The following is a 12950-nucleotide window of genomic DNA, read 5'->3' on the forward strand; positions in this document are numbered from 1 at the left end:
GTGCCGCAGGACCCGCCCCCAGAGCGCCCCGCCCATGACGGGCGAGGGGCGGGGACTCCGGGCCGCGCGTGCGCATAGGGGGCGCTTGGTTCCGGGTGGGCCTAAGACTGGGAATGGGTCGGATTGGACGCGCGCTTGCGCGTGCCGTCCGTAACAGAAAACAGATCCAGCGTGTTGAGCGTGTGTGTCTGTGCACCCTGAATCAAGTGGCCTGGCGCTGGGGCGTGCCCGTGAGTCCCAGCCAGGTGGGTTTGCAGGTGGGGGATCCGCACTTACCCCAATTTATGGGCTTGAAGGGGGTGGAGGCGTGTGTTTGAGTGGCATCTCTTTCCTCAGAGACGTTTCTTGAGCGCCTCCTGTGAGGCCTGGGCTCCTCGAGGCGTCCCGACCCGCCGGCCCTGCCCTAGCAGTGGGAGCCCAGACAGACCTTCTACTGGGCAGTCAGCAAATGAACAGTGTCTGTGGCAGTGAGCACCCTGTGCAGAGAATAAGAGACCATCGGGAGGAGGTGAAATTTGAGTGGAGACCTGGAGGAAAGCCTGGTATAGCAAGGGAAAAGTTTTACGAGAAGAAGAAATTGCATGTGCAAAGAGGGTCCGAGCTTGGTGAGTCTGAGAAACTTCCCAACTCCTAATCAACTTCTGACTCCATAACCAGGAGCGTTGCCTTCTCTGGCATCGGCCCTTGCCTGCTGGTTATCAACAGAATGTATCTTCCAGGCCACTATGACTAAGGTAGCACATGATCCCAGTCTGTCCAATCAGAGCCTGTACTGGGACTTTGGTTGGGAAGGTTAGAAAGGCTTTGGGGGCTGGGGTTGCTGAGAGTTGGTGATGGACTACGTGGCCTGCCTGGTATCAGGCCTCAGCTTGCGCTCCCTGTCCCTACCCCACCCTAACTAGGCAGGACTGAGCCCTCCTCTGTGTGCCCCACACCCTGGGTTTCTCCAGCACACAGAAAACTCAAAGATTTTTCTTATTCAGCTTCCTGTGCACACCCCAAGGAACTGGACCTGTGCGGTGAGCTCACCGTGACCACCTTAGCACTCATTATGGAACATAAAAACCACGTGTGACAGTGAAACCAGCCCTTGGGAGGACAGTTCATAGGCAAGAGCCCCCAACTTTGTGAACTGTCACAGCCCAGATGAGGCCAGCAACACAGAGACTCTGGTTAAATCAGCTCTCAGACCTGCCCACCTCCACAAGAACACTGGGCAGTTCCACAGAACCAGAAGAACCTCAACCTCTTGGAAACAGGAATTAACCAAGAAAACAGATTAATAAAAAAAAAAGATGGTTCTGTTCCCTATTAAAATGTCCCATCACTAGATGAACTACATGGCCGTCTTAACATCAAGGTCTCCCCTGCTACCTGGTTGGCCCCACCTTGCATCATTTTTTGTTTTTATCACTACCTGATACCTAACATTTACTAGAGTATTTCTGTATTGTCTTCCTCCCACCAGTCATTAAGTTTTGCCCCTGCTCTATCCCCAACACTTAGAACAGTGCCCAGGATTAGTGGGTGTCCAATAATATCTGCCAAAAAAAAAAGTCTGAATGAACGATGAGTCTGTGTGTTGCACAGTTACTATGACAGGGCACATTTACTTAATACTCATGACAGTCCTACAGGGTAGGTGTTACTGTCTCCTTACAGATTTAGAATCTGAGGTTTGGAGAAATAAAGTGATTGGATCCAAGTCACAGGGCAGTGAGTGTTCCCCAAGAATCTCAGTTTCTTTTACCTAAGAAATTGGGACAAAAGATGGGAAATCCTTCTGGGCGGTGGCCCTCACGGCCTCCATCACTGTCTCACACCTAAGTGAAAAGGGTTTAACCAGAGAAAGGAACTTCCTGAGAGACTGGGATTGGGGCCCAGTCCTGCTCAGTTTCAGAGCCTATGATGCAAGCCAGGAGCCCAGGGACCAGTGGAGCATCCAAACAGACTCCATCTCTAGCTGAGATCTGGTTTCAGGCAGAAAGATGAGAAAGCTGCACGCAGCTCCTCTGTTGAGCCTACGGATGATCAGGGTGTCCAGGAACAGGTTGCTCATTTATTGCCGATGTTTCTCAACATAGAGTCAGCCATTGAAATTATTTGAATGTATTTTTTTTCAGGTGGGTCAAAGATCAAAAAAAAATTTTTTTTAAGTGAACTATTAACATAAAGGACTTCCCTGGTGGCTCAGGCAGTAAAAAATCTGCCTGCAATGCAGGAGACCCAGGTTCGATCCCTGGGTCAGGAAGATCCCCTGGAGAAGGAAATGGCAACTCACTCCAGTATTCTTACGTGGGAAATCCCATGGACAGAAGAACCTGGCAGGTTACAGTCCATGGGATTGCAAAGAGTTGAACATAACTGAGAGACTTAACACACATTAATATAAAATTACTGAAACAAAGGGAGGAGATTGTAAGATCTTGGAGTGGAGAAGTCCTCCTAAATATGTTACCAAGCCCAGAAACCATAAGAGAAAAAAAAAATTCACTTACATTAAAAATAAAAAGCCTATTATGGCTGATTCGAGTTGTATGTATGGCAGAAACCAACACAACATTGTAATAATTTTTTAAAAAGGAAGAAAAAGTCTATTTAGAAAAACCCACAATCAAAATGAAAACACAAACATAAAATTGTAACTGACTACAAACAATATACTTGCAAATCATTTCAAAATAAAGAGTTGATTTCTTTTATATATAAAGAACTCTCATAAATCAAAAAGAAAAAGACCAATGGCTCAGTAAGAAGACTGGGCACAGGATACAAAAAGACCATCTATAGGAAATGAACTGCAAATAATGTCTCTCAAATCTGTGAAAAGTTGTTTATCCTCTCTTACTAAGTGAAAGTCAAACTAGACTTCCATATTTTTTACTTATAGGTAAAAATTAAAGCTCTGTGTATTCAGTTGCTCCGTCGTGTCGAACTCTTTGAGACCCCATGGACTGTAGCCCAGCAGGTTCCTCTGTCCATGGAATTTTCCAGACAAGAATACTGGAGTGGGTTGCCATTTCCTTCTCCAGGGATGGAACCCACAACTCCTGATCTCCTGCATTGGCAAATGAATTCTTTACCACTAGCGCCACCTGGAAAGCCCTTAGGTAAAAATTAAAAACTTTATTTAAAAACTACAGTGGTCAAAGGATGGGGAAATAGGCTGATTGGTGCCATCTTCATGTAGGGTAATATCTACAAATTATTACGTGTATTCCCTCTCCCCCTTTTTATTTTAAATTGTGAAATTCACATAACATAGAATTAACCATTTTGTACTGCCTGTGCAGCACAACTAGAGAGTCCATGCATTGCAATGGGAGATCCCGCATGCTACGACTGAGGCGCAAGTGAGGCCGAATTAACTAATTAACACAAACACTAAAGGGACTTCCTTGGTGGTTCAGTGGTTAATGAATCCACTTGCCAATGCATGGGACATGGGTTCAATCCCTGCTCTGGGACAATCCCTGCTCTGGGAAGATTCCCACATGCCACAGGGCAGCTGAGTTTGAGTGCCACAACTACTGAATACCACCACCACCACACCACCAACCCCCGCCTAGAGTCTGTGCTCTGAAACAGGAGGAGCCACTGCAATGGGAAGCCTGCAATGAAGAGTGGCCCCCGCTCGCCACAACTAGTAAAAGCCTCAGCACAGCAACAAAGACCCAGTGCAGCCCAAAATAACTTTTTGAAAAAAAGAGTTCACATGCTACAACTAAGTCTCACACAATGAAACAAATAATACATTAAAAGATTAACCATTCTGAACAATTCAGTTCATTCACTATGTTGTGCAACCACCACCTCTATTTAATTCCAAAACATTATTTATCACTCCAAAATAAAACACTGTATTCATTAAGCAGTTACTTCCAATTCTCCCCTACTCTCAGCCCCTGACAACCATCAGTCTCCTTTTTCTATGGATTTACTTACTTTGGATATTTAATATGTTGTTCACTCGCTCAGTCGTGTCTGACTCTTTGGCGACCCCATGGACTGCAGGACGCCAGGCTTCCCTGTCCTTCACTATCTCCTGGAGTTTGCTCAAACTCATGTCCATTGTGTCGGTAATGCCAGCCAACCGTCTTAGAAACATAAAATATGTGACCTTTTGTGTCCAGCTTCTTAATATAATGTTTTGGAGGTTTATCTACTTTGTACAGTGTATCAGCATTTCATTCTTTTTTATGGCTGAATAGTATTCCATGTGCATATGTGCTACAGTTTGTTCATCCATTCATCCACTTGATGAACACTTGGGTTGTTTCCTTCTTTTGGCTGTTATGAATAGTGTTGCTGTGAACAAGGAATGCTTTTGATGCCACAGTTCTGTTAGTAGGAACTGATCCCACCAATATGCCTACACAAAAAATTGTAAAGCAAAAAAATAGAAAACAAAAAAATAGAAAACTATGCAAATGTTCACACTGGGGGACTAGCTACATAAAGTCTGCATGTTTGCAGAGACTGCTTGGTAGCCCTCACAAGGAACAAGGCAGCTCTTCAAGAACTGATACAAAAAAAGATAAAGGTATCTTATATGAAAACTTCACATGCAGGATACAGTGTAGAGTATGCTATCATTTGCATATATATATATATATATGTCTAGTCAAGGCTATGGTTTTTCCAGTGGTCATGTATGGATATGAGAGTTGGACTGTGAAGAAAGCTGATCGCCGAAGAATTGATGCTTTTGAACTGTGGTGCTGGAGAAGACTCTTGAGAGTCCCTTGGACTGCAAGGAGATCTAACCAGTCCATTCTAAAGGAGATCAATCCTGGGTGTTCATTGGAAGGACTGATGCTAAAGCTGAAACTCCAATACTTTGGCCACCTCATGCGACGAGTTGACTCACTGGAAAAGACTCTGATGCTGGGAAGGATTGGGGGTGGGAGGAGAAGGGGATGACAGAGAATGAGATGGCTGGATGGCATCACCGACTCAATGGACATGAGTTTGAGTGAACTCCGGGAGTTGGTGATGGACAGGGAGGCCTGGCATGCTGTGATTCATGGGGTTGCAAAGAGTCAGACACGACTGAGTGACTGAACTGAACTGAACTGATATATGTATATCTCCAACTCTTTGTGACCCCACGGACTATAGCCCACCAGGTTCCTCTGTCCTTGGGATTTTCTAGGCAAGAATACTGGAGTGGGTTGCCATTCCCTTCTCCAGGGGATATTCCTGACCCAGGGATTAAACCCAGGTCTCCTGCATTGCAGGCAGGTTCTTTACCATCTGAGCCAACATATAGATACACTTTTTTTTACCCATTCATTCATTGATGAACACAGGTTTTTTCCATGTCTTGGCTATTGTAAATAATGCTGCAATAAAAACGGTGGGGCACATATCTTTTTAAGGTGGTGCTTTTGTTTTCTTCAGATAAATATCAAGAAGTAGAATTGCTGGATCATACAGCAGTTCTATTTTTAGTTATTTTGAGGAACCACCACAATGTTTTCCATAGTGGCTGCACCAATTTACCTTCCCAGCAACAATACAGGACAGTTTCCTTTTCTCCACATTCTTCCAGCACTCGTTGTCCCTGGCCTTACATGGTTTTGTTTTGTTTTGCTTGAACTTGCACAGAATACCCTTGACATCTCTGGGAGGATTCACTAGAAATTAGTACCATTGTTTGACTTCAGTGAAGGAAACTGAGTCATAATGAAATGTATTAAATATTTTAAATTTAAAATAAATCTTGTTAAGAACAGATATGGAATTCAACAAAAGCCATTTTCATTGTGAGTGGAAAAAAACACAGCCTAAAAATCGTTTTCCTTTTTCTAAGCTTGTTCCTTCCCCACCTTCCATCCCTCACAGGCTGGCTGAGTTAGCTGAGGAGAGGTCTCTGGCCAGGAGGGGGCAGGCTTGGGTTCATTCGAGCAGCTGGGAGAAGGGTGTCACAGGAAAGTGAGGAATTGCTTATCCTTCAGGGAGGACTCAACCCATAAACGAAGACAAACCCACCCCAAGGAACCTCACCTACAACTTCAGACGCTAGACACAAGCGCCTGGAGGCTCCTGGAGACAGAAAAAGGCAGACACAGGCCATTCCAAAGTCCTGGGAGTGACGGGGCACTGGATTTCAGCAGCAGTAACAGCCAAAAAACAATAACAGAGCAGTCAGAAAGAATTCTGGACTGAAATATTAAATAAAAAGCAAAGGCAGGGACTTCCCTTCTCTCATGGTCCAGTGGTTAAGACTCCATGCTCTCAATGCAGGGGGCCCAGGTTCGATCCCTGGTCCAGGAACTAGATCCCACCCATTGCAAGGAAGATGCCACATGTGCAACTAAGACCTGGCACAGCCATATACATTAAAAAAAAAAGAGAGAGCAAAGACAGAATACAAGCTCTCAGACTTATGGTCTGAAAATGACTTTGGTCCAGAAAATGACCAAAATCCAGTCAACCTTTCTAAGACATACCCACCACTTTGCTGAAGCAAAATAACAGAGTAAACCAAGAGAATCAGTCTTGGGATCCAGGCAAGATCAGAGCAAGAGGCAAGAGCAGAGGCTCCCGGAAGCCTACGGAGCCATAGAAGCCTGGGTAGCACTGGAGGAACGCTCAGGCCCCCTTGGAACAGGGAGGATGGGATTGCCATAGGATTCTACATGGCTCTGAACACTCAAAATAGTTAAGGTGGGCAACAGACCACCTGTGACTCCTGGCTGCCAGGAGCTTCTCTGAATACACCTAAGAGAACAGGATCTTCATCCACCTGGGGAGTCCAAGATGATAAGTGTGGGGAATAGACTGTGTTTGCATTGTTGCCTCTGGTTTTAGACGTTAAAAGCCTCTGAGGCTGATGAGGAGGTCACCCCGCTGATAGAATTGGGTTTGCCCCACTCTGGGTCACTGGTGCATTTTGTCCCAATGACAGGTTTTAGCTCAGGTGTCCTTTGGAAAGCCTTCTCTTTGTCCCCTTCCCCTTTGAAGGCCCATCACTACAGGTGAGCCCGTTTCCATTAATCCTCTTCTCTTGGGGTCTGACACACAAAGTGGGGACAGGAAAATAGCTCCCAGACTACTTTAGCTTGGGAGTAAATTAGCTTCCAGGCTAGCTGGAACTGAGTTACTTGAGGGACAGCTTGTTGGGCACAGCTCCCCTGCCCCAGGAACCACACTCCGTGGGTGGGGGGAACTCCCAGTGGGGCAGGGCTCGCCTCCAAGGAGGAAGTAAGGACCAGTGACAAGTCCTGGGCTTAGGCATGGAAGCGAAGGTCGGGACTGCGCCTGTAGAGCACGATCCCCCCTCCCCCCCGGGGCCCTGGGTTGTGGGGCCTAGGGGCTTTGAGTGGTCAGGCCTGTCTTCCCAGAGGAGGAAAGGGGAAGAGAAATCCCCCGTGGGGGTTCTGAGTCAGCTACACTGTCATAGTGGAAACAGCACAGCTTTGGGTGTCAGGACACTTCCCCTCTGTGGGCCTCAAGAGTCCTTGTTATGAGATGGAAATAACAGTCCTGCATAGGAAGTTAGGCTTCAGTGGCAGAGGGTGACAAAGCACTGTGTTAACATGCAGGTATGAAGGGGGACACAGCCAGTAGACCCCGTGGTGGTAGGCAGCCAGGAGTTAAGAGGCTTATAACATCTTGCCCCCAGCCCAGATGAAAGTCTTTCACTTCCGTTAGTCACAAGTCTGAACTCTGACCAGTTGGTCTTTCGGGGACCAAGGATTGTGTTTGCCCATCAGTCACTTAACACTCTAGGCCCCTGCTGTCTGTCTAGAGAGGATATCTTGATTGGAGGCACAGTGTTTACAAGACTTGGCCTTGAGGGTGGGAGTGGACACTCAGGATAAGGAAGGCCAGGGTGACCACCAAGCCCTGTCTGAAAATGGAGGGTGCCAGGCCAAGTGGGTGAGGCACGCAGGTCACCTGAGGGAACACTGTGCTCTGAGCCTTTTATTCAATGTGTCAGGCGTGTGACACCTCCAAGTACATCTTGTTCCCATCTTGCCCTTGCGTAAGGTTCCGGGCTAGCAAGAAGAGGCCTGAGTCTCTGCCACAGACACTGATCCAGCCTGGAGGCCCTGGACCCCTACAGCCTCCCTGGGCGGGGAGGAGGCACTTTCCCTCTCAGAGGCTCGTGCCCCACAAGGGCTGGTGAACCTCTCAGCCTGCTCAGGTTCCTGGGTGAGCGGGGGCCAGCCTCTTTGTCTCTCTAGGCTCAGTGTTCCTGCCTGTAAAGTGGGGTTGATAACACCACTGGCTTGTCAGTAGGTTCGATGGCACCCAGGCCGCGCACAGGCTCCTTCCCGGGCGACGGGGAGCTTGGGGTTTGGGGGCGTCGCCGCGCAGCCGGCTCCGCCCCGCCCCTAGCCCGCTTCCTCCTCCCGGGACCGGCGGGCGGTGCCGTCGGCCCAGCCTCCCGCCCGGCGCCCCGCGGGCAGCCCCCGGTCAACACGCCATGTCAGCCGACTGGTTCCGGCGCCGCTTCCTGCCGAGGGGCCCGCTCCCCGCGCCGCGGCCACCCAGGCCCCGCGCCAGCCCCGTGCCCTACCGGCGGCCCCGCTTCCTGCGCGGCTCGGGCTCCAGCTCCGGCACCGCAGACGCCTCGCGACGCCCGGACGCCCGGCCCGTGCGCAGCCCGGTGCGGGGCCGCTCGCTGCCCTGGAACGCAGGCTACGCCGAGTGAGTGCCCGGCCCCCGCCCGAACCTCCCCCCTCCCCGCGAGGCTTACCCTGAGGCCGCGTCCCCCACCCTGTGATCCCGCCCGGGGTCCCGTGCTGACTGAGGAAACAGGCTCAGCTGAGTGAAGGATCCCGCGCCCCCGACCTTGTGGATAACTCACTCTGGTCCCTTCCGCATCCCGCCTCAGGTCGGGAAGGACCTGCCCCTCAGCCCAAAAGCCTACCCGCTCTGGCTTCCAAAAGAGGTAGGGTCACTGGGCAGAGGTCCAGCGTTCTGGGCTTTGGAGAGTCCTTCCACTCCTCGCACACACACATCTCACCCTGGGTTATGGCTGAGATGGGGCAGCGGATAGGCAAGCAAGCCTCACACCTCCCTAGGCAGCCTTGCCCTTACCTCCCAGCCCAGGACAGCAGGGAAGCTCCAGAGGGGCTGAGTCCTGAGTTTTGCCTTAGCTGTGAGATCACTGAACAGTTTGCAAACTACCAGCATTTGTTTGTCCAGGTGTGTGTTAGGGACAGCACGGTGGCTATTGCTCCAGAGGGAGGGCTCCCTTCTATGTTTCAACTGTTCTCTGTGCCCATGGGGGCAGAGGTGTGTCCCTAAAACCGATCACGTCCTGGCCTCAGAATCATCAATGCAGAGAAATCTGAGTTCAATGAGGATCAGGCGGCCTGTGGGAAGCTGTGCATCCGGAGATGTGAGTTTGGGATTGAAGAGGACCAGGAATGGCTGACCTTGTGCTCAGAGGAGGTGAGTGCAGCTGAGCCTGAGCCTCTCTTGTAGTCTGGGGCCAGGACTGCAGACTGAGGCCCTTGCCCTAGTGCCCCACTTTCGGCCAGAGGACAACTAGGGAGGCCAGGCAGAGCCTGATGCCAAGCCCTTCCTATACAGTTCCTGACAGGTCATTACTGGGCACTGTTTGATGGGCACGGTGGTCCAGCTGCAGCTATCCTGGCTGCCAACACTCTGCACTCCTGCCTGCGCCGGCAGCTGGAGGCCGTGGTTGAGGGCATGGTGGCCACTCAGCCCCCCATGCACCTCAGCGGCCGCTGCATCTGCCCCAGTGACCCCCAGTTTGTGGAGGAAAAGGGCATTAGAACGGAAGACTTGGTGATCGGGGCTCTGGAGAGTGCCTTTCAGGAGTGTGTGAGTCTGACCTTTGGCTGGGGAAGGAGGGAAGGTTTTACCCCCAGGAACCTGAGGGACTCTGGGTTAGGGGGACGTCTCTGCACTTAATGGTGATCACCCTGGATCTTTGGATTGAGAGGATAAAATTGGGTTAGGTTGTTATTAAGCAGTCATCGTAACCTCTCCTATTTTTCCAGCACCTCCTATTAATATGTGCTAGGTGCTTTTACCTGTATTATCTCACTGCACATCCTTTAGGTCCTTGGTTTCTCTTCCTCACTGTTTAGAATATGACTTCCATACCACCCCAAGGATGTATTTGCATCTCCTGACCACAGGGATCCTGGAGTCATAGCTAGACTTTGGGCAGAGACTGCCATGCTTGCTGGTTGGGAAGTGCGCTGTAGGGTGGGGGTTGGGGACAGTGGCATGGTGGCAGTACAAGCAGCAGCTAAAGCAGCCTTGGTTTGCCCCAGGATGAGGTGATCGGGCGAGAGTTGGAGGCCTCAGGCCAGGTGGGTGGCTGCACAGCCCTGGTGGCTGTGTCCCTGAAGGGAAAGCTGTATGTGGCCAATGCTGGGGACAGCAGGTGAGTGAGCCCTGGAAGGTGGGCAAGGTGGGGTGAGCAGACGGCAATAGAGGTGGGGGGGAACAGTGAAAGGAGACTGGGAGTGGAGAGACAGAAATGAGAAAGATTGGCTGAGTTGTTTGTGTACTGGGCATGTGTCAGATGCCAGAGGGGGCAGGGACCTCAGGGACCAGGTCAGATGGCTGAAGCTTTACCCTGCAGGACTTAAGCAGTCATGGAGGGGCTTTGAGCAAGGGATGGGCATGGGCAGAACTGGCCCTGGTGGCTGGAGGAGGGGCCAGCAGGAGGGAGGCCATGGGGAAGGACGGAGGCTGCTCCACAGACCTCTCGGTCTCCTCTAAAACTTCATCCAGGGCCATCCTGGTGCGGAGGGATGAGGTACGGCCCCTGAGCTCTGAGTTCACCCCAGAGACTGAGCGGCAGCGGATCCAGCAGCTGGTAGGTGCTCTTAGTGGAGGGAGGGTGTGGATGGAGCCCCAGCTCCTGGGCCACCAGAGGGAGTCTGATCTGAGCAAGGCCTCCCTATCCCAGGCCTTTATCTTCCCTGAGCTTCTGGCTGGTGAGTTCACCCGACTGGAGTTCCCTAGGCGACTGAAGGGGGATGACTTGGGGCAGAAGGTCTTGTTCAGGGATCACCACATGAGTGGCTGGTGAGTGAGGTGGGGTTGGGGACACTGTGGTGAGAGCCCTGGGGTCCAGGCTCAGCTGGGTGGCCTGGGGCAGTCCCCTTCCACGGGGCAAGGTGGACCCTGTTGGCCTGGGTTGATGCTGGGTCTGCTCCTGGTAGGAGCTACAAGTGTGTGGAGAAGTCGGATCTCAAGTACCCACTGATTCATGGACAGGGTAGGCAGGTCAGTGAATGGCCACTCCGAGAATCCCTCTTGAATCGCCCCCTGTAGAGGTGGGAGCTCCTTTGTCCCTCGTGGGGGGCCTTGGCTGAGGTCCTAGGGGCTGCTCCAAGGTCACAGGATGTTTCTCCCTCAGCCCAGGAGCCCATAGGTTACAGTCCACCTCTGTGTGCTTTACGTGTACATTTTCTGGGGCTGTTTGCTATCACCTCACACCTCTGTTATCTCCAGGCTCGGCTACTGGGAACCCTGGCCGTCTCCCGGGGTCTAGGAGACCATCAACTCAGAGTCCTGGACACAAATATTCAGCTCAAGCCCTTCTTGCTATCTGTCCCACAGGTAAGGGGGCCACAGTACTTCCATATGCCCAGAAAGGCACACAACACAAGGTTCGCGGGAGCTAGGAAGCGAGTTGATGAGACCTCAGACTTAACTTGCAGGTGACTGTGCTCGATGTGGACCAGCTGGAGCCCCAGGAGGAGGATGTGGTTGTCATGGCAACTGATGGGCTCTGGGATGTCCTGTCCAATGAGCAAGTGGCACGGCTGGTGCGGAGCTTCCTCCCTGGCAACCGAGAGGACCCACACAGGTACTGTAGATGCTGGGGATCTGCCTGGACCTGGGTTAGTACCAGCAGCAACATTAAGAAGTACCGAGAAGACAACACAGCAGAGAAGTCTGGCTAAGAACAGTTGGCCAGGACTGGAGCTACCTCAGGTTTCCTGGGGGTGACTGTGGGTCCCCAAATTCTCTGGGTCCATACTCACATGGTCCAATCTGTGGCCCTCCCAGGCCCCACAGTCAGACTGCACTGCTTGAGTTCTCAGGTGTCCAGCACTGGGTGAGCTCTCCCTGAGGGCTGGCCTTGCCTCTTTGATCTGGCCCCAAAGTACATCTGCAGGACGGTCCCCACAGGTTCTCGGAGCTGGCCAAGATGCTGATACGCAGCACACAGGGGACGGACGACAGCCCCATACAGGATGGGCAGGTGTCCTACGACGACGTCTCTGTGTTCGTGATTCCCTTGCACCACCAGGGCCAGGGGCACAGTAGCCACTGAGGATTCAGACACTGCATCCCAGAACCACGAAGGGGCCAGGTGCGATATGGGTATCCCTCCACCATGGTCAACAGCAGGTCTGCCTGCCCAAGTCCCAGACCGAGTCCTGACCCCAGCCCATTTCAAGGTGCACATTTCTACAAGGCAGTCAGAGCTGGAAGAACGGAGGAGTTCCCCAGGTCCTTCCTTTGCCAAGCAAAGAACGCTACTGTCAATAATAATGTCTGGTAGAATCACTTTACATTAGGAATCCATGCAAGGCTCCTTGGAGAGGATCCTGAACAGCCCCAGTACATTATTCCCAAATGGGGACAGCTGGACTAAGTGCATTGGCCAAGGATGTCAGAAAGGGCAGACAGCCTGTGGTTGGATCCAGGTCTCTAATGCATGAATGTCACTGAGCTCCTACTCTGCTCCCCTTTGTGCTGAAAGAGAGGCACGGGCCCAGGGGCTATAGTTGGGGGAGAAACTAAGGGGCAGAAGGAGCTCCAGAGGTGGCTGAGTGGTGAATACCCTCATCACTGCTCCTGACTCTAGCTGGGTCTCTTGACTGCTCCTCTCTGGCCCCAGCCCTGCCCAAGGCTGATGCCTCAACAATGCCCTTTTGTTGCTTCCATCACCTCCCTATTAAATGTTTATGTGCAGAGAACCCTTGTGAATTGTC

At 51.4% G+C, this 12950-nt stretch overlaps 1 protein-coding gene and 1 long non-coding RNA gene across 3 annotated transcripts; both read left to right on the forward strand.

Moving 5' to 3' along the window:
- Positions 1 to 85: 85 nt before the first annotated feature.
- On the forward strand, positions 86 to 5695 carry LOC129547902 (uncharacterized). Its single transcript, XR_008684162.2, has 3 exons — positions 86 to 245; positions 337 to 605; positions 984 to 5695. It is a non-coding gene; the product is annotated as an uncharacterized LOC129547902 (long non-coding RNA).
- A 2660-nt stretch (positions 5696 to 8355) lies between these two features.
- PPM1M (protein phosphatase, Mg2+/Mn2+ dependent 1M) lies at positions 8356 to 12935 on the forward strand. 2 transcript variants are annotated; one of them, XM_055413966.2, is made up of 10 exons: positions 8356 to 8661; positions 9288 to 9411; positions 9553 to 9807; positions 10266 to 10378; positions 10732 to 10816; positions 10910 to 11028; positions 11166 to 11229; positions 11458 to 11565; positions 11667 to 11815; positions 12142 to 12935. In XM_055413966.2, exons 1-10 carry the CDS (start codon positions 8438 to 8440, stop codon positions 12284 to 12286), a joined length of 1386 nt encoding a protein of 461 aa, XP_055269941.2. In that variant the 5' UTR covers positions 8356 to 8437; the 3' UTR covers positions 12287 to 12935. The 2 variants fall into 2 exon arrangements, with proteins under 2 accessions (XP_055269941.2, XP_088688080.1); XM_088831954.1 differs by lacking the exons at positions 10910 to 11028; positions 11166 to 11229.
- The last annotated feature ends 15 nt before the right edge of the window (positions 12936 to 12950 follow it).

The sequence above is a fragment of the Moschus berezovskii genome, chromosome 24 (genome assembly GCF_049115385.1).
Source record: "Moschus berezovskii isolate FMDL1 chromosome 24, NW_MosBer_1.0, whole genome shotgun sequence".
Lineage (NCBI taxonomy): Eukaryota > Metazoa > Chordata > Mammalia > Artiodactyla > Moschidae > Moschus > Moschus berezovskii.

What these genes read in the sequence shown, in the direction of transcription:
- PPM1M (XM_055413966.2), top strand. Translation starts at nt 8,438, where the DNA reads ATGTCAGCCGACTGGTTCCGGCGCCGCTTCCTGCCGAGGGGCCCGCTC. An exon ending in GCCAATGCTGGGGACAGCAG is followed by an intron (nt 10,379 to 10,731) that starts GTGAGTGAGCCC and finishes AACTTCATCCAG; the next exon opens with GGCCATCCTGGTGCGGAGGG. An exon ending in TCTTGCTATCTGTCCCACAG is followed by an intron (nt 11,566 to 11,666) that starts GTAAGGGGGCCA and finishes CTTAACTTGCAG; the next exon opens with GTGACTGTGCTCGATGTGGA.